General features: G+C 39.8%; 1 protein-coding gene across 1 annotated transcript; it reads right to left on the reverse strand.

Moving 5' to 3' along the window:
* Positions 1-1,074: 1,074 nt before the first annotated feature.
* Positions 1,075-25,293, reverse strand: LOC136884679 (uncharacterized). The gene is made up of 9 exons (XM_067156945.2): positions 25,254-25,293; positions 23,953-24,282; positions 20,240-20,336; positions 14,332-14,357; positions 10,096-10,131; positions 9,837-9,969; positions 3,418-3,494; positions 3,155-3,182; positions 1,075-1,258 (listed from the first exon to the last, which is right to left on the reverse strand). The coding sequence occupies exons 1-9, from the start codon at positions 25,290-25,292 to the stop codon at positions 1,152-1,154; spliced, it is 873 nt and encodes a 290-aa protein (XP_067013046.2). The 5' UTR covers position 25,293; the 3' UTR covers positions 1,075-1,151.
* Positions 25,294-25,352: the final 59 nt, after the last annotated feature.

A 25,352-nucleotide genomic window follows, 5' to 3' on the forward strand; every position in this document is an offset into this window, starting at 1 on the left:
ATGTAGTCTGTCCTTTTCTCCCCACAGAAAAAAAATTGTATGACCCCTGTAACACAGCTACGGACCGTAACAGTTAGTGTGTTCTGTGCGAGACATTAACTCCCCCCACCACTCAAAACCATGAGCCAGTTCAGCGAGTGAGTCAAGTGGATATTTAAGCCTATAACTCATTCCATGACAAGAAAACAGTACTCCTCTTATGACAACAGGGTTGCCATTTCGAATGGCTCTGCTCAACGGCATCACGGGAAAACAGTGGTAAATTTGTGAAACTCGGCCTTTCATTTCAAGAAAAGGGGGGGGGGGGGGAGAAACCAAGCTGATTTTTTTTTTTTTTTTTTTTTTTTCAGGAACTGAAGGGGGGTTTCAGAGGGGGCTCACTTTTTTTTCACAGCAATTTGGGAAAACAGCCACACGTAAGTTTGTGAAATTCTGTACTCAAGTTCAAAGTGAAAGGAGTAAGCTGCAAATAATTTTCTTTTCTTAAACTGAAGAGGATGAGGGGTTAAGTGAGGGGCTCATTGCATTTCTCACAGCAATATGGGAAAATGGTGGCACTTAAGAAATAACAAAACCATGCATAGATAAAAATCGTAGCGAATTTCTGTGTCAGTACCAGTCATGCTGTGACATATCGTTGCACACCACAGCATCAAAATATTCAGTAACAGCTGCTGTACGGGACAAGGATAGTAGAACATACACACAAATAAATGGACGACGTCTCTTCTACAGTGATAATTTGATTTACAGCGTAACGGATTATGCATTACCTGTTACCAGAGCAACTCTGGAGTGAAAATGAAGTAAGGCAACAAAGCGATGGCTGTTCCTGCCATTGTGCTTCCTTCCTGTGAATGTATTTATGAAATGGAGTATGTTAAGAAGTTATTAAATAACTCACTAGCAAGAAAATGCCTCTTCCTTTTTCTTTCTCTCATAGTACATTATATTCCTAAATAACGAAGAATCATGGGTGTCTAAGAGGGGGTGTACTCACTCCTTGTAACTCCATGAGACCTCTCTTCTTAACATGGAATGATCCATAGGTAGATATATGTCTACAAAACAGAATTACTTTTAATTCCTTTATTGAACTATGTTAATTACTTAATTACATCAGATGGATTTAAGATAGTGTCAGATATTCTCTAAGCTGCTTCATTTGTCTCCGTCTCGTCACAAGGTGGGAATTTGCCCTTCCTATCCTTTGGTGGTCCCTCCTTGATCCTCTCTCTCATGGAATTGCACATGTCACCTGAAACAGAAATAACATTCTCTAATCCACTTTACGTCATAGTCACATGTTAGACTGGTAGCCGAAATTCTGGAAACAGTTTGCATTTACACTATACTGTGACGTGTGTATTTATTAGCAAGTGAATAAGATTTAAAGCCCTGTCACTAACTGAAGTTAATTTTGATCTGTAATAAAGATCATTTGTCCACTACGCTGAGGTACTTATAAAAAAAATACATAAAGAACAGAAGAACTTGCACATTGGTGTTTTTTACTACCCACTGACAGGATATCACTACTGGTTCCTCGATAAAATAAACACTTGCTCCATTGTTGATGTTTGTACACTGAAAATTGGATGCCAAAATTGAAAATTTAATTGTCAAAAACAAACCCCAGCAACAACATTCTGTTGATTGAAGGTATTGTGAACAATTGGTTTCAACTTATCAACAAGGAAGATCTGCAACATTTCGTGGACTTTATGCCCCACTAATGATGATTTGATTAAAAGTAAAAGTTATCTGACAAAGCAGTGATATTACCTTTCTACGAAGTGATGCAAAACACATACTTTAGATAAAACTTTTAATAATTAATGTTATTTGCTTTACATTCCACTAACTACTTTTACTGTTTTCAGAGACGCCGAGGTGCCGGAATTTAGTCCCGCAGGAGATCTTTTACGTGCCAGTAAATCTACCGACATGAGGCTGAGGTATTTGAGCACCTTCAAATACCACCGGGCTGAGCCAGGATCGAACCCACCACGTTGGGGTCAGAAGGCCAGTGCCTCAACCGTCTGAGCCACTCAGCCCGGCAATAAAACTTTCATGAAAATTAGATTTTTTAAAATATTTCATTTAAGGATTAATTATTTTATGGTTTAGTGTTTTCTATGCAGTTTCATGTTAGTGTAAAAATTGAGTGCTTGAAGTATGAATGTTATCTTATTTCTTACAAAGTTTCCAGAATTATGATCACTGGTGTAGATAAGGATTATATTTCCTTTCTTATTTCATTTTATTTATCAGCTTGCATTCAGGAGTAGTGGATTTGAACCTCACTGTCGGCAGCCCTGAGATGGTTTTCCATAGTTTCCCATTTTCACACCGGGCAAGTGTGACTAGTAACCTTCATTAAGGCCACGGCCGCTTCCTTCCCACTCCTAGCCCTTTCCTATCCCATCGTCACCATCAGACCTATCTGTGTCGGTGCCATGTAAGCCCAATTGTAATAATAATAATAATAATAATAATAATAATAAGGCAAGGACGTCGGCTGGCTACGTGGTACAGGCCCACATAGCTGTGATCTTACATTCCGGAGATGATGGTTTTGAACCCCGCTGTCGACAGACCTGAAGCAAATGCTGGGGCTGTATCTTAACTAAGGCCACGGTCATTTCCATCCCACTTTCCTAACTCATCATCGCCATAAGAACCATCTGTGTTGATGCAATGTAAAGCAATTGTAAAATAAAACATTATTTTACTTACCTGGCCCAAAGAAGGCTTGCTAAAATGATGCAGAAAAACTAATAATAAAAAATTCCCTGGTACTATCGACCCCAAAGGCCTTTTAACCTACCAAGCAATCGCTGGTGAGCCCGAAGGCTTCTGGATTATGAGGTGATGTTTGGAAAATACGACAAACCTTCTCGGCCGTTATTTTTGGCTTCCTAGACCGAGACTGCCATCTTGGTATCAGATAGCTCCTCAATTGTAATCATATAGGCTGAGTGGACTTCGAACTATCCAGCCCATAAAAATGACTGCCAAATATTTTACAACCGTGGTCACACTAATTCCTTGAGAACTATTTTCTAATTTATATGGTGTTCTCCAGTTAATGAAACCCACAGGCATGAGCTATGTTTTTATAAAGTAATAATATGGAATCAAGAATACTCACTGTCTTCCCAGCTTCCTTCTGGACAGGTCTGGAAAAGAAACAACGAAGATATATATAGTAAAATTTATTGAAACCTGTTCACATCATAATTGCATAGTTCCAAAGTTGACAAGGAGCATCCAGCATGTATACTTTGAGTAGTAATAATAAGTATCTTAAAACGATAATATGACTGTTTCCCACAATTCATCATAGCAGTGAAGAGTCTGGTGAAGCTACAAGAGATTAGGTTAAAATATGAACAAATTCAAGCAGCAACTCACCAACATAATCTCCTTCATCCCACACCACACCAGTTCCTGAGCTCCAGATTTGCATTTGTTGCTTTCAGCCTCTTGAGCTGTAAATGAGTAAGATTTTTCATAACTAGTAAATTGTACTCGACAGGTAAACAGCGGCATAAAATATCAATATGTTGTTTACACACATAACATGAAATGACACAACTACTGTATAATGTTATAAATCAAGTAAGATAACACAGAGCGAATTAAAATACCATAATAATCATCGGCTTTAACTTGTTTCCAAGTAATTAACTTCTTCCAATAAATTCACTTCTGTCTGTGGATGTTGTTTCGATGGTTGAACAGACCAATTCTAGCATGGAATAAGCACCCACACAGATTGCACAGAATTGTTGGAGGAGGACATGGTTGTGCTCCTGGCCTCGTCACATCTGTGCCGTTCCCCTTCAAGCAGGGATGGTCCAGTGTCAAATTGTAGTCTTGAGCAAGCATGTCCCAGGTTTGTGGGTTGAGACCTGTCATCTTCATAGTGTGCTTAAGCTGGTCCTTATAGCACCTCATGGGGGCTCAACAAGGTCTGGTGCCAGAACAAAGTTTATCATACAGGATTTGGCATGGAAATCTCGTATCACTCGTCTGAAGCACATGGCCAATCCATCTAAGCTGATGACCAGTGATGGGCGATTCTATGTTCTTGGCATGCACTTTCTCAAGAACAGCAGTGTTGGTGATATGGTCTTCCCCTTTGATCCTAATGATGGATCGAAGTTTTTGTTGGTGGAAACTCTCAAGCTTTTTCGAGTCACATCGGTAAAGAGTCCAAGTTTCACAACTGTACAGCAATGTGGTACAGCCGTACTTTATGTGTTGCAGCACATTGCCTAAATTACTTTAATAATATTATCTACAATTGAATACAGTGCATTGGAAAATACATAAGCCAAAAAATAGGAAATCATTCAACTCCCCTCACAACCAGGTAACTAGTCGTGCGCTCTACACCAGGTGCAGGCTGTGCAGATCACAGCTCATCATGAATTTCTAAGCTTTATACCGGAAAGCAGGAACTCTACCTTTTGCGCATGTGTGCCCAACTTTTCCAATGTGCTGTAGAAACAGCAGCCAAGATATCCCTTCACAGCGAGTCTTCGTTCAACCACAGAGGCGCAGCACTGGTCACACTTGCATTTCGACCGAAATGAGAATGTGGCTTTTCGCACCCTCTTGACTCAGTGGTAGTATTTGAGAGGGGATCGCTCAGAGCAAATGGGAAAACATTATACTGTAGAGCAGGGCCTCTCAGGGTGCATGCGTGTGGTGCATGCACTGTGCACGGTGCAAAAGACGACTTGGCTTGGTTGACCAGAGTGCAGACCCCCCACTCCTCGATTTGGAGCAATAGCGCTTACTCTCTCTTTCCTCACGCCTGTCTCGCTCGCTCCGCCTGTCTCCCTCTGCCCCACTTGCGCCGTAGCGCTCCAAATCCGGGCTGACTTGAGCCGAGTATAGGCGAGTTGAGCCGAGCTTAGCCGAGTAGCCCAGGGACGAAGCGTTGATCCGAGCCATGCCGAGCGGCAGCGATGCACAGTGCACGGAGCTCTTGCGCCTCTATCTGCACGCGTGAGATTTTGGGCGTTTGAGAGGCCCTGCTGTAGAGGAAGCCATCAGCTGTTCCTGCCAGGTCTTTTAATACTCCCAACTTGCCTACCCCCATAGCCACATTTGTAAATTGATGAACTATAAAAATTGTACTTTTTATGTTGTCAAAATAAGGACAAGATATTGTGATTTTCTTTAACCCTCCTTTAAACGCGCGCTCTGTTGTAACACCAATACACGCGCGCGGACTGATAGTCCGCGATTGTTTGTAAGCTTCCATTCTTTTCATTTCAATTCTTTTTTCAAGAATTCCTGATTTCTCTCATCTGTCAATCAGTCTTACATCATAATTACTTTATTTCGATTTTATTTATATTGATAAATTTATATATAGCCTACATTTACAAGAACATTTCAGTCCTTTAGGATAAATTAGAAGTTATCAACTGAAAATCACAGGACTTAGCAAAACTAATTTTAAATTAACAATAATTGGTTATTAATTTACTTCTTGGAATAAAATTGTAATCGTTACATCCTATTAATTGATGTTTATCGACGGAAGAAGTCACGACGTCCTGATGTTCTTGCCACGGAGTAAGTGCATTTCATTTCATCCACCTTATCAACGCCCGACTTCATGTCATTATAGAAGGTAATCATTGAGGGTTTTGATCCATCTTAATCGCCATCAATAGAATTGTTTTCATGGAAAGTAGATGGAACCAATACAACTTTGTCTTTTCTTGACTTGTATGACACAAGGGTATATATAGCGATTTGTGCATGTTACGATTTCTTGTAGCATTTCGTCAGTAAAGAACAATTGCAGAGCTTCAACTGGCGTCTCAGTATTTATGGCAACTCCTACTACTTCAGGCAAGTGTTTTATAAGATTACGTTCAGGTCTCCTGACCCTTCCATTACGGTTCATTACAGGCCGATGATTCCACTGGGTCCCGTCCTTTCCAACATACATTTCATGCTGCTCACTTTCAGTCACGTCCTCTTCACACGTGGACTGTTTGCTCTGAGAATTACGATCACTATTGTTTACGACGTCCCGATCACTATCATCACTTGCACCAACTTTTCGTCGTCCAACCACTGCTCGATTTGATCCGTAACTCTCAGAATAAATCGCACCAACTCCTTGGAAATAGGATGCAAAATAATTATTCATAGCTCATTTTGTAATATTGTGTTTATCCCACTGTAAATAATCACAAGTAGGAAATATATCAAAATGAGCCCACTACTACATGTGTAGTAGTAAAATTATATAATTTTATAATAAATAGTAACGGAAGAATGAATGACTTACCAAAAGATTGAGTAAGATTAACAACTCACCAATACACGCCTGCGGACTCAGACTCCGCAAGTCTGCAGTTGACAATATAAACTTCTGTAATCGACAGCTCGGCGATTACTCAGACATTCTCACACCGTCACGGGCTTTGTATTGATGCAGAAGGAAGCTACAAGAAGGTAGCCCGTTCTGCCTTGCATTTTCGGCCTATGATACCAAAGAATAATAAAGTGCGGACTCTCACTCCGCGGCGCGTGTAACGGAGGGTTAATTACAAAATGTCTTGAATGACCTGCATAAGCAGAAACATATCAGGAAGAAGAAGAGAAGACAAAATGTCTAGTTCATAAATTTCACTATAACAACATAACATGTAATTTTGCATTATGACATTGCTGGTTTTATTTCAGTGATTTTGGTAAGATTGAGAAGTTCTGTTTTGTGCGCTCATACCAAGTGTTTCTGAGTTCATGAATGTTTTGTCATTGCAGGTGTTATTGTGTGTTTAATTAGTTTTGTATGAGGAATGTGTATATGTGTGGGGGTTGTTTGCGTGTTTGTTCAGTATGGAAAACTCAGTGGAGAGCCTCTTGAAAACCTGCATTTGTTTATAAATATGTTGATATTTTTGGAGGGGGAATGGGTTACAGCACACAACTGATTTTCTGCACTAGCTGCCACTGGGTACACCATGAATAATAATAATAATAATAATACTTCTTCTTAATCTGTTTACCCTCCAGGGTTGGTTTTCCCTCAGACTCAATGAGGGATCCCACCTCTACCGCCTCAAGGGCAGAGTCCTGGAGCGCGAGATTATGGGTCAGGGATACAACTGTGAAGAGGGACCAGTACCTTGCCCAGGCGGCCTTATCTGCTATGCTGAACAGGAGCCTTAGAGGGGGATAGAAAGATTGGAAGGGATAGACAAGGAAGAGGGAAGGAAGTGGCTGTGGCCTTAAGTTAGGTACCATGCCTGGAGGAGAAGTGAGAAACCACGGAAAATCACTTTGATGATGGCTGAGGTTGGAATCGAACCCTCCTCTACTCAGTTGATCTCCTGAGACTGAGTGGACCCCGTTCCAGTCCTCGTACCACTTTTCAAATTTCATGGCAGAGCCGGGAATCAAACCCGGGCCTCGGGGTGGCAGCTAATCACACTAACCACTACACCACAGAGGCGGACACAAATACAATAATACTCTAAGGACATATTAGACACATTTCTGGATTTTAAAAAGGCGTTTGATTCTGTAGATAGAGAAACCTTAGATAAAAACATATGGGAATTTGGAGTGAAACCTAATATGGGAAACATTTACAGACAAAGTTTCCAAAGTAAAATGTATGGGTGAAATATCAAAACCTATCAAGATGAACAGAGATGTACAGCAAGGTGATGGCTTATTGCTAGTTCTGCTCAACTGTATCTTGAAGAAAACTGTAAAAATTTGGAATGAAAAATTATAAGAACATAAAATTTGGTCAACAACTTTGGGGAGAAAAAGCGAAGGTGTTGAAATTAATTGATTGCCATTTGTGGACTATATTAATATACTTTCACAGAGCCTAACCGATGCAACAACGCAAATCAATCCCTTGGAAGAAACAGCCAACAAAACAGGTTTGAGAATCTCTGTAGAAAAAAAAAAATCCAGAATGTTGGACAACACATAGTGGTCGAATAGAAAAAGTAAAGAAATTCAAATACCTGGAAGAAATAATCAAGAAAATGGTTTAGAAACATCTGCTGTAGAAGAAAGGTTACACAAGATGGAAAGAGCATATGGCATCACTAAAAATTTTTACAACAAGAAATGCTTACCTAAAAATATTGAAATTAGACACTATAATACAGTGGTGAACCCAGAATGTCTTTACGCAAGTGAATAGTTCGGTAAATTGGAAGTACTAGAAAGAAGAATCATGAGAAAAATCTCAAGTCCAAAATAAGAAGTAACAAGGACATGTACCAGAGTATAGAAAATATAATGGAAACAATAAGAAAAAGGAGATTGCTCTTTTTTAAAACATATCTATAGAATGGATGATAACAGATATTCCAGTAACTTTCGGAAAAAAAAAAAAAAAAAAGTCAACAACGATCTGGATACAAGAGCTCAAGAAAGATTTAGAAAGAAAGAAAATAAAAGAAGAGAAAACTATAGAAAGAGAGATTTTAAAAAATAAAGTTTTAAGAATTGAAGGATTCTAAGGAAGAATGAAAAGGAAGCCCGGTCCAGAGTGCTCTGAGGAGAGAAGAACAGTGTTGCCAACTCAGCGGATTTTCCGCCAAATTTAGCGGATTTTTTAATAGAATAGCAGATAAATTTTCCATTTAGCGGACAGCGTATTTTTTGACGGATTTTCAAACTTCTTTTAGCGATTTTCAGCGGTAACAATATAACCTTTCATCACCAGGAAAAAAAACTATATATAACTTGCTACGGCATAATAGTCTGCTTATTCCCGTTGTATTGAACTTATGCTGCATATTACGACTCGTTTTCTAGACCAGCTCTGGCCCACAGCCTCACTCAGAATTTGTTACAATCGTTACTGTACTCTTGATGAGCCGGGTAGTGTCGTGTTTGATAACGTGTTTCTTTTGACATCAGGTTCTTTTTGGTACACTAATATATCGAAATAATAGGTTAAAAAGTAGTCCGTAAAGAATGGTTACATAATTAAACTTTAAAATATGAGTTGGTTAAGCTTCCCAGTGATCCCAAATACCGACGGTGCATCTATTGGCAGAGCAATATAAATGCGAAATTGTTTGACATTATTTCTTTCCGCACTTCTCGAAAACAATGAAAACAGTAAATTATTTCTTTCCGCACTTCTCAAATACAATGAAAACAGTAATGAAAGTGAAAATAAATTTCAAAATAGATTTGAAAATAGCCGTATGTGCTTTGCTGCTGTTAACTGCCAGCATATAAGTTACTTTGAAAAAGAATGGTACCCTGTGGCTTCATATGAAACCACAGGACCTCAACCCAGCACATCTGCTTCAGAGCATATAGTGCGAGGAGAAGATGATGAACTCCTGTTCTGAAACTGGAGAGTGTTGAATTAATCTCTTTAATTAAAACAGCTGGTATATGCTATTTCGCTGCCGTCTGAAATTTAGCGGATTTTCAACTAAAATTTAGCGGAGAAAAGATTTATGGGTTGGCAACACTGAAGAAGAATAAAGCAAAATGCAATGATGAAGGAATACTGGAAAGAATGGAAGAGGAATCAACAAGGAAGGATGAGTTGAAATTGGCATGTGGTCCTTAGCAAGCCTCATTGTAAATAATAATAATCAACATTATTTCTCAAGTAACCAAGTTTAAATATCTAGGTGAAGCAGTTTAACCCTCTCAAATTGAAAGTCCCTGATCCCCATAATGTTTCCTCCTACGACAGGTACCGGACACAGAGATAACCACCCTAGTCTGTTTAACGTTGAGGTCATGAATAGTGTCTACGAGGTCTCAATAGACATACGGTAAAATATTTGCACTTCACTTACTTGCATTGGTGATGCAGGCACTGATAGCATTCTCCATCATAGTTTTCAATTCCTCTGCGTTAGTTTCAGCCTTCTCCATGGCAGGAATAATCATGTTCTTCACTAGTTCTTGATCGACTTTCCCGTCCTTGAGCTAAACACGCAGAAAATGATTAAAGCTCATCGCTTGAAAATGAGCTTAGTGACATAATATTGCAGATAAGTGACACAAATAGAGTAACATAATACAGAACCACAATTCAAAAACTTGTCTACTTACCAGGCCGAGTTCCTCGAACATGCACTCCTTAAAACACTGCAAGAGACAAAATTATTCATATTAGATGATGGAACAGTAATAATAATTTTGTGTTGTTGTTGCTAGCTGGTGCAGTCTTTAAGTCAAATTGAGAAGAGTCCACCCTCTTCAGTACCGGTACTAGAATGTTGTATTTCAGCTGTTTGGGTTGTCGGTCCATAGACTGGTTTGGTGCAGCCCTCCATACCACACTATCCTGTGCTAACCATTTCATTTCTATGTAACTACTACATCCCCTCTAATCATTCTATTTGTTATATTCATACCTTGATCTACCCCTACCGTTCTTACCACCTACAATTCTTTCAAAAACCCACTGAACAAGTCCTGGGTGTCTTAAGATGTGTCCTATCATTCTATCTCTTCTTCTCGTCAAATTTTGCCAAATCGTTCTCTCACCAATTCTATTCAGTATTCTTAATTTATGATTCGATCTACCCATCTCACCTTCAGCATTGTTCTGTTAAGACCACATTTCAAAAGCTTCTATTCTCTTTCTTTCTGAGCTAGTTGAAAAGAAAACCTACAACATGTTTTCCAGACAGTGATGAAATGAATGATGACGGGAATTGTGTCGGCTGCCGAGGCCTGTCGCACTCCTCTGAGGCAATGATTCATGACTGACAGATGAAATGAAATTATAGTGGAGAGTGTTGCTGGAATTAAAGATGGCGGGTAAAACCAGAGTAACCGGAGAAAAACTGTCCCACCTCCACTTTGTCCAGCACAAATCTCACATGGAGTGACCGGGATTTGAACCACGGAACCCAGTGGTGAGAGGCCGACTCGCTGCCGTCTGAGCCACGGAGGTTCTGAGCTAGTTATCGTCCATATTTTACTTCCAAACAGTGCCACGCTCCAGACGAAAGTCTTCAGAAAACATATTTTTAATTCCTATATCAGTATTCGAAGTGAGCAAAGTTATTTTCTTAAGAAAGGCCTTCCTTGCTTGTACCAGTCTGTATTTTATGTCTGCCGTACTTCTGCCATTGTTATTTATTCTACTAGCCAAGTAACAATATCCATCTACTTCCTTTAAGACTTCATTTACTAATCTAATACTTCCTGCTTCACCTGATATTAATTCATGCACAAGAGTACATTTGCAATGGTTTTTGGTGTCGAACTCTTTTCCGATAGTTACGGTTTTTATTCGCTATAGAATCCGTTTCACGCCATTTTACCACTATATTATGCAATCATCCATCCACATCTAACATAAACTTTATTTGGGGAAGATGTAGGAAAGATTATGTTAATAATTTGGAAATCCTACAAAAAAGAGCTATCAATATCATGTATGGATTCGCCTTCCTCAAACCGTCACATGAAGATTTTTCAGAGTCAAATATTCCGCCATTCCATAAGCAAATTGCATTTTCATAATCACTCTTTATTTATAAGCTAGACAGGAAATTAACCCACTCTGCTGTTAACTGAAAGTAGAGGATCATTAAGGATATACCCCTGTCACTCCAATTCGGAGTGAAAGGCATAGAACTGTCAACGTTTAGGGAATACAGTGTATTGCCTCGTGTTATAAAGAACTCTAAATCGGTTAAATGTTTTAAGAAAAAACTGAAGGAATATTACCCCTGTACAAATATCTTAATATAAGCTCTATATAACTTACTTTAATGAATATATTGCCCATATTTAATATCTTACAGCCATGCAATATCTGAATATACTTCTGAAAAACTATGATTCCAACATGTTAGAAAAACAACTATGTCTTAGTTATCCAAAAATGTACCTGTCACTTTACTGAATGAAATGTAATTATTGTGTCGCCTTAATAAGTATGTACTGTACTGTCCCTATCATGAGCCCGAGGCTCATGGGACCTTTTGTCGCCAATAAATAAATAAAACGTTTTGCACTGCAGACTTTGCTGGTTTGGCCAAAACACTTCCGGTCTTAAACTCTTGCGTAAACAGTTCCGCACAGGTTTTCCACGAATCGTGCTTCGCATAACACTCGACAATGAACACGCCATGTTTTATCGTCGCCGTAAGACCTATCTGTGTCGGTGCGACGTAAAGCAACTAGTAAAAAAAAGAACAAAACAAATACGTCTGCTCCTCTCGCTGACTCACACGTAATGACACAGCGATGTGTTCGGGATGTGCGCACGCGCAAACATATGACAGCAACCGATTGGTGCATCGAAATCACGATTTCCAGCATTTCCTGTGATGGGCAGTTCTCCTGTTCATTAGGAGGAGTCAATTCCGCGTCAGTGTTATAAATATTTTCCGAGACAGTTTTATTTTGGGCATCCTGTATATCAAATCCTAGACTACGTACATATTTTACACATCAGCCTGTTAAACACAGAGATACCGCGAGTTCCGTATTGGTGGGAGTCAGAGCTATTCTCTTGTCAGGTATTACACTGAGTGGCTAAAAGTCGCGGAAAGCGGTGTCCCATTAAAAAATGTGCCGTCTATGACCCCTGAAGATGTCAACACATCGCGAGTGAACCGACTGAACATGAGATGATCATCGGCGCATGGGTCATAGCATTGCGTAGATTACACGCGAATTCGGGTTTCCGAGGTCAAAAGTATCGAGGGTGGATCTTCAATATCACTGAGAGAATGTTACTACCGACGTAAACCGCCGCTCGGAAAGACCACAGGTGTTTAACGAACGGACATCACGTCGCCTCCGCAGAACCATACTGGGCGCTCGCCTGGCTACTGTGAGTCAGATCACCACCCAGTTGAACGTTGGGAGTTAGGAACCCATTTCTACTAGGTCTGTAAGGAGGCAACTGCACCGCATAGGCTTCATCAGCCGACGACCAACTTTGCGCCTTTGTTCACACCTCGACACAGAGCTCAACGACGTGCGTACGCCCGCGAACTTCGGCAATGGACCAAGGAACAATGGCGGCCTGTGGTATGGTCCGATGAATCCCGGTTCTAGTTGTATCGAGCTGATGGGCACGTGAGAGTGTGGCGTATTCCCCATGAAGCTGTGAATCCTGCATGTCAACAAGGTTGTGTCCAGGCGTGAGGTGGCTCAGTTCTGGTCTGGTCGGCGTTCTCATGGTCACAGTTAGACCCCATTATCCGGCTGCAGAGAGCGCTGACAGGTGCACGTTATGTGGACATTCTTTCAGACCATCTGTATCCCTTTCTGACCCTAGAGTACCCTGATGGAAATGCCATGTTTCAACGGGACAGTGCCCCGTGTCACCGCTCAGTAGTGGTAAGCAGGTGGCTGGCGGAGCACACCAGTGAAGTTACGACCATGGATTGGCCCTCCAGATTCCCCGATCTTTATCCAATCGAGCATGTATGTGATGCTGTCGATGCTGATGTACGCTCCATGAACCCCTCACCAACTACACAAGACCAATTGTGGGTAGCAGTGCAAGATGCGTGAGTCCAGATCCCTCCGTAACGATTCCAACACCTTGTAGAGTCGATGCTTCGCCGTACTGCTGCCGTTTTGAGGGCTCGCGGAGGACCACCTCGGGATTAACATCACATTCAGTGTCTTCCTATGACTTTTGGCTATTCGGTGTATATTCCAATACGTTGAAAATGACCTCTCGCTATCAGCATTGCTGACTGGGATCCATAAAGCCTTCACTGCATCTTTCAAAAGTGTCCATATTCTGATTTCGGGGAAAGAAGAATGTCAATGGCGTCAATATATTACTTGCTCTACATGAGTTGCAAACTAGATCCCTAAACACTGTGTATGGTTCAAGATATTCTTATGTTGACTGTTCTCATAGGATGGGAATTTGCTTTGTTAGATGAGAGGACTTCATTATTTTCTAAATTAACTTTCATTATACTTCTTATATCAAAGAGTGATTTCTCATAATTGCGCATTTTGAGCCAAATTTATAAAATTTCGCAAAAAAAGTCGCGATTTCTTGTTTGCGATAAACAGGCGCCTCTCTACCCATACGCTATTATTATAGCAAGAATTGGTGACGTAATAATAATACTGTCTGCATGACACAAAGAGGGAAAGAGCCACATCATCCGTGTGGTTACTTTCGCCCATAATGTTTCCACTTCGAGAATAACATGGTGATGTAATTGAACCCCATTTTAAACACCATTCCCCCATGGAAATGTCTATATCATTCTCGATAGAAGAGTTGTTTTGCATTTGCCTGTTTTTTACCCTGAACAAGAGATTCCAAAATACAATGTAGTAGAAACTTACCCCATCAGGCTTCTTCCAGCATCCACCTGAAACAAGTAAAATTTAGTAAGTCAACTGCAGAAAAAAAGTCGTTCCTTTCCCATTGGGAAAATCAGATGATCATAAAATAATGCCTTTCAATAAAATGGGTGACGCGATGTTGCGTAGCAACCGTGCAGGCTGTGATGTGAATTATACTTGGCTGGTCATAGATCTCACAAAAGCACAAGTCATCAGTCAGTTGCTACATTCAGTAGACGACGTCCTGACTAAAGATGGCTCAAATTCCCTCGCATGTATCAACAAGAAACTACAAACAGACTTTGTAAATGAGGAGTGAATTGTAAAAGTATAGAACTGAAAATAAATACGGTACTTCATTTCGAGACGTAAGAGCTAAATGTCTTGGAAAACAATTTGCACTGCTCTCCAATGTAAAGCGCAGTGTAACACTTGGTCGAAAGCTCAGTTAAATTCTACATTGAATACGATTACCACCATACATTTTCTAATATTTATTGATTGACTAGTGTTCTTTGGACGTTACTGAAGAAGAAGCAACAGTGAATAACAGCAGAAGGCTTTTTAATACAAAATGAAACAATGGTGAGTGCCTCCACACATTTCTTAATCATTTCGCGCCAATTATGAAAACCATTATTTCAGCGTTGTACCGAGAATTAAAGTGATAGTAAATAAGAACTTTGCAGGAGTGCTGAAGATTAAAAAGGAGGACAATCCTATTTACGGGGTATGAACCCATTAGCTTATATTTAGCTTACCTTTTTCTATGGGGTTATTGGTATATCCAGGTGTATGAAGCACGAAAGTTTTTGATACTTTAGGGAGTAGTTTAAGTCCATTAGATATAATTAAGGTAAATAATTACATGATTTACTCTATCACAGTAATCCTTTTAAATCAGGCACTTCATGTTTGACACTAACTGAGCAGTTTCTGAGCAATAAACAACTGATCAACATGCCTCTAAATCCCGTGGACTCGTCGAAAGCAGTAGCATTGGTGAATGATGACCGGAGCTACCGTTGTATACAGCAGCGGCGATTAGGAAGGGGCCGGGGGGGGGGGGTTCAGTCGCTCCCCCCCCCCCCCGGCTACACTTTGTGGAGAAAATATTACATTTTCATTGCATTTTAGCAGACTGAAACTAGGAATTATTAAAACAAGCAATTCATACGAGCCCTCTTCTCTCATCAACGAATTAATCCTTCATTCTATTTTATTCTTAGCGGAAATACGCACAAAAAGAAACGACGTGGGTCGCGGTTAACCGGTTTGTATAGCACGGAAACAAATAGTGGACACTTTGCATGTGCTGGGAAGAAGGGTAGCAGGGGGTAGGCCTATATTATTTTACCAGGGTCGTGGACATTGAGGTATGATTCGCCCGCTTGCCGTGCGCATTCCTTTGGCTGGCAGTCTCATTAGTGTCTGTTGTCAAATACTAAATGATTTGTAATTTTATAATCACGCCGTACTTCTATTTAATTGTAATACATGTGTAATATTGTTCCTTTGGCGAAAGTTTTAATGCATAGTGTTGAATCAAAATTTCAAAAAATCTATTATTACTGCAATTAAGTTGGTGAACTGTCAACTTTTACCTCTCTGTAGAAATTCGGTCAAAGAACATAAAAAACTTACCATTTTGTTGCCTCTTTTTTTTTTTAGTTTTGATATATACTCCCCCCCCGACACACATCCAATTCCCAATCGACGCTACTGGTTATTAGCAAATACAGTAGAGACAATACGCGACACTCAGCGAGATATCGAGGGACAGCTATTAGAGCTCTCTCTAGCGGATTGACCTGAGAACTACTGATTCTGTCATAAGAACACGTGTATTTGTGTGTGAAGATTTTGGTGTTATTTATGCGTTTTCAGTGAGCTGACGTAATTAAATAGTAGCGTGTGTCATTCCTTGATATCTCCTCTCAACATGAGGGGAAAGGTATGTGCTGTGTTTGGCTGCAGTAACTATGAAGTAGAGAAGAATGCGCGGTCTTTGTTCCGTTTCTCTCGTGACAAGAAAATGTAAGTAATATTGTGTTTGCATATATATTCTTCCAGTGACAAAAGGATTTTTATAGTACTTCATAATCTTCTGACCTGCTCGACCCATATTTTAACTGGCTTAAAATATAATACGCATATTATATTTATAGTGCAGCAGTTAACCTTCAATACGGATGTGTTGTTGTAGGTGTGATCTGTGGGTTTGATTTAATTCAGGAAAATGCATTTGCATATGAGTGTGGCTGGTTGTGTTCCAAGTTACCCCATTTGGAATACCGTAATGCGTTCTCAAGCACTGAAGAAAATGTGGGTGATTTAAGAAATGTACATATTTTTTTGAAACAATACGATGATGCAAATTTGCTTTACCCGAATATAATGGCATTGTGGCAAGTATTGCTTACAGGGAAAGTTTGAATGTTTTTGTTGCTAAATTTATAGATTTTCTTTCTGTTAGTAGGCTTCAAGTTAAAAGGAAAATTGTCCAGCTCATAAATGTAAATTCATTGAATCATGTGTGTAAGGAATGTGCCGATATTTTTGTTGACAAGTGTTTTAATATGACGATACAATGCTTTTAAATGAGAAAAAAGAAAAATCTAGGCGTGAACGTTCAGGCAGGAATTCTAAAGCTAAAAGAGTAATGCATAAATTAAAGATGAAGCCCTTTCACAGCAGTCCATTTCACATCTTTAATATATTTCTAATTGCAGTCTTTAAATAATAACCTGTTAAATAATTCTTCATTCATTTATCCAGAATTGCTTTAGCAACTTCGAAGTTAATAGCTTAGTAACACTTTCTTTCTAGACGTAATTTATTTATCCATTTCCGTATATACATTTCCATTAATATTTGAATTTAGCGCGAATTTTCAGGTCAAGCCACTAGGAGCGCCACTTGCGACTTGTCTCCCATTTTAACAAGGCTAAATCCGGAAGTGTCGCGTATTGTCTCTACTGTATTTGTTATTAGGTATACCAAATGTTTTGAATATAAGCATTCATCAGGATGTGAAACGTTTTCATATTCATCATAGCTACCGTACCACAGAAACCCTCAGTTTTAATTTTTGTCTCGAGATCTAATTAAATGCCAGGTGTGGGAACAAATTGCTGGTCAGTATCTGTTCTCCCGCAGTTTCGTGAGCGCTGAGAGAGTTATGCGGCAATTTCCGTCCGGCTACAGTAGTGGAATATGTTAGCTGATCATAGCGATGATAAAGCACACATTGACGGTTTTTACCAATGGCGCAGAGCTCAAGATAACATCGTTATATAATATGATTGCTGTGGTGATTTCCCATGGAGTTATTGTACACTGGATGACCCAAAAGGAGCGATACGTTGTTTAGTGAATACTGGAGATGTAGGTTCGTTTCACTATAAACTCCGGGAGGTGAGTCCAGCGTAGCCAATCTCAGGAAACTGCATTATTGGGTTGCCTTCATGATAATATCGTATTTTGGTGAAAACTATCATAAGTTAAAAAAATCGCTTCTACAAAATTTACACCGAACTTAATACAGGTCATATTTTTACATGTTATAGCCAATATTTAAAAGCCTCACCGGTTAACCAATATTTTCTGAATGTTTATTTGGGTGGGTCAGACACATTCGTGCGCGCCACTAGCACAAGAACAGATGTAGGCCTACATTGAATGCAGTGGCATATGCTGGGATCAAGACGTAGGCTACCACTAGGCTTAGATGACCCCTTTTCGATGGTTGGTTTAGTGAACGTCAAGCCTTCAGCGTTTCGAGCTGCAGCCAATAGCCAACGGAGAAGCCTGCTTCACAAGCTACTGCCCTGGCCTCTGTCACTGCCAATACTCAACACCTCATCAGTGGAGATGGTATCCTAAGGTTTAGCAAATTAAAGTCCGGCTTTGTGGCTAAATGGATAGAATGCTTTCCATTTTATCCTCATTAGGTCACCACCAAGCCTATACATATGCCATGCACTATTATCATTTTCATTATTATTATTATTATTATTAGTAGTAGTAGTAGTAGTAGTAGTAGTAGTAGTAGTAGTAGTAGTAGTAGTAGTAGTAGTAAATACTAATTTTATAGTGGTCATATCCATTGTTCACTGGTTAATTAGCTTCCTCGGAAGATTAGTGGTGATGTCCGACCCATGATCACGGGTTCGATTTCAACCAACGAAAGAGAACACTGAATCTGAAAAATTGCATTTCATTTTTAGCAGATTTACCTATAAAAAGAAAACTGTATTACTCCTATAACAACAGCCCTGTAGTGTCTTCCTACAAGGATATGGAAGTAAACGGGAGTGAAGTACCAGCACTCTGTTATCTACGAGGGTCGAGTCATAAGTCATGGCAACTACTGTATTTCTTTCTCGCGAATAGGAGACAACACGGAAAATCTAATATATACAGTTGGATATATAGGGCATGTACTTAGGCATAATGCCTGAAGACAAATTCTGACTTGAGGAGATTCTTGTAGGAAAGTGACAAAATTCAGGCATTGGTAAACATTGTGTTATTATGGTATAGACAGCAAATACACAAGACTACGTACAAAGGACAGGTCTCCACTGGTTACAGACACTGATCGATCACCATTATCCTTACATATTTGTCCAAAGACACTGGACGGCCTGGGCGAGGCAAATCGTCAGTTGATACTCTACCCCTTTTGAATGTCTCCAACTACCTCGCCACTGTTCTATAGGGCATGGCATGCACACCTAATGCTTCCCGCAGCTCTGCATGGCATTGGCGTGCAATTCTGCCGTGGAGAACGGCTATTTAATATATGATCATTGCTCCTGCTTGTTGACTCCCAATTTGTGACGCTCTCGCGCACACACTGAACTTGGGGGCATGCTTAGACCCGCACTGTTGTTTACATACACCATCTAGTGGCATCATATGCAAGTACATACCGTACGTTTCCAAATGCATATCTTAGAATTTCCGTGTTGTCTCCTGTTCGCAAGAAAAAAAAATTGTTGCCATGACTTATGACTCGACCTACGTATATAATTATGTCAGAAGTATGAGGTGAGGAAGTATATACGATGAGTAACACATGACTGATAGTTAGCAGTGGCGATCTGGCGGAACGAAGCCTAGCTCACCTATCCCCCATGGTCCCCGCTTCTCTCTTGTCGCGTGAGGTGGGTGGAGGGGGAGGGACACAGCGTCTGGGCTGAAATATCAGTCCCCGATGCATTGCTCTCAGAAATACGTACGACGTGTTTTGTCGTTTCTTTCAAGTTTTGTAAATAGAACAATGGGTCAGATGCTTACATTATAATGTGCTTTAGATTTCCATCATTCGTGTTTGAGGTTTGGGCTTCACCGAAAGCCTTGGTAGCCCTCAGTATACGCCATTGGTTAAATATGTTCTATCTCGGAAACTATTCTGAATAGGACTTATGTCCATATGAAGTTTTTGCTTCAAATGATCGTTCTGTCATATCCCTGAATATTGACCATTTTTTCCTGGGGCACCCTGTATATGTCGAGTAACTAAAATTATTATTCCATGTTAAGACGGGTTGATGCATATCTCAAAGCTAACAGAGGATATTTTGAACATTTTAAGAAAGAGTTTCATGAAGGTATACTGGAGCGTTCTGTTCCTGAGTATTTCCCATAACTTATGTACTAAGTAGAGTTGTGGAAAATGAGTTCTACCTTGGAAATAAAGCCTTTCCGGACCAATTTCCATAAAACATATTTTCTTCTTTTACATGTGAGGAACGTGTTCTCGAATTTCGGCCGTACCTTAATTTTGCACCACGGTATCTCTCTTGATCAATTGATACCGTAAGTTTTTCCTGATGTCCCAGCCTAATACTTTTAATGATAACTTCTTTCAAAAACTAATCATCTGCCAGATTTTACTCACGTTTCTTTGGATGTTCTGGTTTAGGCGTACTTTGTCTACAGCTCTTGAACGCAGCCTTCACTTTTTCCTTCTCTATGCTGGGCATTTTGCAACATCTCTGGAATATAAGATACAATGTTTGTGAGAAGGACAAAACACGAGATTCTTTACTAAAGTATTTTAAATAAATAGATAAACAGGAAAAACTAGCTTACATCAATGCACTAGATGACTGCAACTAAGGAACTAAAATAACTTTCTTGTTATGCGTTTTCTTTTCTCCTGAAGTGGTATGTTAGCTCAATTTCCCTGGCTCTCTCATAGTTTGCATCTTTATCGAGTCCGCTGAGTTTTCGCCGTGCTACTTGAACTTAGCAACTTTATTTATTCTATCTTTCTTTGTTTTAATTTGTTTTGGGGCTTCTTTAATGTTGCTAATGAATTTCGTCTTTTCAAACGATATTTTCAGTAATCAACACTACCGCTATTCTATCTACACAATAAGGTAAATCCGGGACAGATGCCGCCCCGGTAGAGATGCCGCATACACTGTAGCTAAAGGTTCCCATCGTTACAGCTAGATGGCAATATGTGTGTTTTTTCAGTTTCTAAGGAAGAACTACTGTCTGCGAGTGTGACGAAATTTGCTCGTATATTACGCCAATTATAGCCGATATCATGAGGCGAGTACATGTTTCCTCCTGACAAAGTTTTTGCGTGTGTTAATTTATTGTATATTAAGTTGACTTCAAATGCTTAAATCAGACGTTTTTAGTACAGTAGACGTCAGAAACATGACTGTAGTTGAGAGTAAGCTAATTTTGGGCCATGATAGCCTTGAGGTATGAAAACAGGAGGGTGCGGCGTCTCTCCCTGATAGTTGGCCTTCGGGCTGAGCAGCGGTCGCTGTGCAGGCCAGAGCCATTTCAAGGGTGTTAAGTGCCGTGGGATTTTATATAACACAGTGAAGAATCCATTGCACATACACATTTATAGTAAATCGAAATTAAAATATGATTTTAATGTTGTAAATTATCAGATAGATTTTTTCCATTGACTGATTATATTATGTGGATATAATTGTCTTGTAGTACATTCTAGTGTTCGGTTATATTAAAGTTGAAGAAATTGGCTTAAATTTGATTTTTTCATTAATTATTTTACTCGCAGCATCTATACCGGGATCCAGGGAGAGACGCCGCAGATGCAACAATTCCTTTGTTCACTCCTTTCTCCTATTTACTTTCAATTGCCAATATTTTGTTCATTCCTGATCAAATGTACATGTTTTCAAATTATGCTCGATGAATTTGCAACAATTTTTAAAGTAAATATACCGAGATATAACAAAAGACATAAAAAGTGCGGCAACTCTCCCGGAATTACCCTATTGATATTCATATTAATATCATAATTTCCCAATACGTAAATAAATAACTAAACAGTTGGCGATCTTGTTAATAAATCATGACAACGGTTCAATCTTGACGCCGAGTTGTAGCTCTCTGGATATAGTTCTTGCATTTTCCTCGTTAACGACCTGTACGGTTTTGAAGCCTAGCTGACCGGCTGTATTTACATGCCAGGATTTCCCCAACTCGAGATACAGTGTTGTCAATTCTCCGTTTTAAGTGTTTAGCCTCTTAGAGCGAGCAGCGAGACTGGGCAGATCTGCGTGCAGCTGTGCAACACTGGAAACCTGAAAAGCGAGCCGGCTCCAGGATCAGCCCTTAATGCCGGTCGTTGACGAGCAAATTAAGAGAACTATACCTGAGTGCCAGCAAGTGATATTCTTCTTGTTTGTGAAGTCTACTATATCCGTTGAAAATACCTTGTTGGTTTCAGTGACTTCTATAAAATGTACAGCAAACGCAACTCACGATCAAACAACCGAATAAATGTCTCAAAATCACCCAGCTGACTTACGGACAATCGTAATTTAACAGTGAGAAAACAGTAACATTAAGGACCATATACACCAACGCGAGTAAAATCTTTTATCTTGGTTTAAAACTAAGAAATCAGAGATAACAGTTGAATTTGTATTCATAAACAACATTATATCAGATAATGCGTAATATCTTAGTTTAAAATTTTACCGAAGAAAGGTTGGGAAATTTAAGATAATAACTTTTCAACATGGCAGCTCGTAGATGGCTGGAATATTTAACTTACAGAGAAAATCATACCGTCGGAGAATATGACAAAAATTGTGCAATAAAACGTCCTAGGTGGATAAAAAGAATACGCTAGGTAATTTGAGGGCTACGATAACCCTGATTTTGAAACACATTTCAGGTTATATAAAGCTTCCACACTTTCAGTGATCGAACATAACCTGGAATTCCCAATACACAGGTAGGCCTAAGATGAATTCTCTATTATAGCTTATATCTTGTATGATACACGACTGAATGACCTTTTTAATGAAGAACTAAGGCATATTGCCTTACTTTTTGAATGAAATATACAATGTGTAAGCTATAAATTGTGTTCTTATTCTCTATGATATTAATGCATTCTGCCACCAAATTCAGTAACACTTTCTTCATTTGGAACGTCATATTATTATTCTTTCTTCGTTTCTGGTCAACAGCAGACATAATTTATCATAAATTAATTGCAAACACCGAACGTAATTGAAAACTGGTTTGCATTTCGATAAGGGCGGCAGTACGTAGTCATTTGTTTTCCGTGCGTAAGTATGAAAATTTTAAGGTTCAAATTCAGATTGAAACTAAACTTAGTTTTGGTAAACCGAGATAATAAATGCTCTGGAGAATACAGAAGTGAGCAGTATCCGAGGTAATGACATAATCCGAGTTTGGGAAATCGCAGCAAAATTAACTGACATTGGTTAATATGGGCCTCTGAGAAACTTTTACCTACCCTTGTTCTATTTGGCGGTTCCGTGGTCGAAAGGATTTTCCCATTATCGAGAACCCTCATTGGTAGAGTCCGGATGTTTAGGCCTTAACAGGTTGGAATGTAAACTCACTGAAACGAATAACAAGTATTGTACGCGCACTTTTTAGTGATAGATTTTTGTACTCGGTTGAGGAGTAAGACGGGAGCACTGCCGGTTCCGGTAATATTGCCAACTGAATGAAAATGAAATCTAAATTGAATCGATAATATGATCGATCGATATGAATTTTCTAAACCTTTATTATCTTACGCCAACAACTGTGTCACACACACAATATATAAATATAACATTTCCCGATGCGAAACGTGTTCCTAGCATGAATTCTATAGTTTGCCTTTGCTGTGTAAACAACAACAGTACAAGTACTTAAAGTGTACGCCAGATGTCGCACAGCGATGATAAGCTATTCTTAGTTTGTGTTTCAAAGGTTGCCAATACGAATCTCGAAGATAACCGAGGTCGACCGATTCAGCACTAGGGTATAAATCTATCGCTAAAAAGTGCGCAGATAATATACTCCACCCTGCTCAACAGTTCTGCTGTGAGATTTGCATAAACATTAGGGGCACAATCTGTTAGAACCACTAGAATTTACGTTAGTCTCACTACATTACGTAAGAGCGATCTAGACGACATTTCCCAATAACCAAATCAGTTTGCATTCTAATCTAGTATTGCGTAAATATCCAGGATCTACAAATATTAAGAGCAACCCAATCCCTCCACCTTTACTCTTGTGTAAGTGTATCTGATATACATATCCGTGCAAATGTTACAAACTCAACTGAGCTGTGCAAATGCTTACGGGTGGTTTGAATCTTCCGCCAGGTCCCCTGCGGTGTCCTGGTCCTCCAGGACCTCCGTGATGAGGAGGAGGTCCACCTCCGGGAGGTCCACCTTCAGGAGGTCCACCTCCGGGAGGTCCACCTTCAGGAGGTCCACCTTCTCCAGAAGGGGGAGGTGGAGGAGGTTCATCCTCGAATATTTCTGGCCCGTCGCCTCCTCCGTTTCCTTCTCCCCCGTCCTCAGCCTGTCTTCTGTACCGTAGGTGGCCGAACAGTTGGTCAAAGATTTGCTGTTCGTCGTACAGCTGGTCGATGTTGTGGGAGAACAGCGATTCGTCGCAGACCACAAGCTAGAAACAACATTTTTAAAATTTATTAGAAAGCAAACACTCCAGTATCCTGTAGACATTTATGTTGGGTGCTGTAAATACAATATAAAGTTAGTAGAAAGTTCTTGTACCTCTCAGTCGATATGCAGTGTTTCCGCTAGTACATCCCCCCCCAAAAAACGCGAAAGTACCTATCAATCATCAATGGTCTGCATTTAAGCTGTCAGCTAAGTGGTGTTAACTTGAAAATGTATCGAATATTTTCCTTGATAAATTATTCCAATCCCTACTTCCTCTTCTTGCCCACGAACCTACTACGCTGGCGTAGCAGGGGAAGAGGTGATACTCCCACGTGGCGCGTCCCAGGTGGCGGATAGGGGGGTCCTAACCGGCTTGTCGGCGGACTTGAGGGAAATAAAATACCTCTCGCGGACCAAACACACAACCTCCTGTGGGTGGGGGACGCAGACGAAGAATACACCCACGGTATCTCCCATGATTTACCCTATCAACAGCCTTCAATCAATCACCACTGATCTGCATTTAGGGCAGTCGCCCAGGTAGCAGATTCCCTATCTGTTGTTTTCCTAGCCCTTTCTTAAATGGTTGCAAAGAAATTGGAAATTTATTGAACATCTCCCTTGGTAAGTTATTCCAGTCCCTAACTTCCATTCCTATAAATAAATATTTGACCCAATTTTTCCTCTTGAATTCCAGTTTTATCTTCATATTGCGATCTTTCCTACTTTAAAAGACACCACTCAAATTTATTCGTCTACTGATGTCATTCGACACCATCTTGGATAGGTCAATAGTGATATAGTTCTTTTTACCTTCTGAATCTAAAATATTTGCTATATTTTACCTGAAATCCTACAAGTTGAACCTCACTCGAATAACTTTACCGAAACCCGAACTGCTTTCTATCAGACCAGTCAGTAATTTCGAAAACGAGTCTTAATATAATAATCAGAGTGAATTGTGTAACTCACTGTGGCTGCTAGACATGAAAGCAGTGCTATCTTCAACATGTTGATGTGAACTGAGGTTGAGGTCTCTTCCATTTAATTATTTATACTCGCAGGTCTGGT

This window comes from Anabrus simplex, chromosome 13 (assembly GCF_040414725.1).
Source record: "Anabrus simplex isolate iqAnaSimp1 chromosome 13, ASM4041472v1, whole genome shotgun sequence".
In the NCBI taxonomy this organism is placed as follows: domain Eukaryota; kingdom Metazoa; phylum Arthropoda; class Insecta; order Orthoptera; family Tettigoniidae; genus Anabrus; species Anabrus simplex.

Excerpts from the sequence above, each read along its gene's own strand:
- LOC136884679 (XM_067156945.2), bottom strand. The coding sequence starts at position 25,292 with ATGTTGAAGATAGCACTGCTTTCATGTCTAGCAGCCACA. Across the intron at positions 14,358-20,239 it reads ACCAGAACATCCAAAGAAAC|GTGGATGCTGGAAGAAGCCT; the intron begins GTGAGTAAAATC and ends TACTTGTTTCAG. Across the intron at positions 9,970-10,095 it reads TGTTCGAGGAACTCGGCCTG|CTCAAGGACGGGAAAGTCGA; the intron begins GTAAGTAGACAA and ends CTGCGTGTTTAG.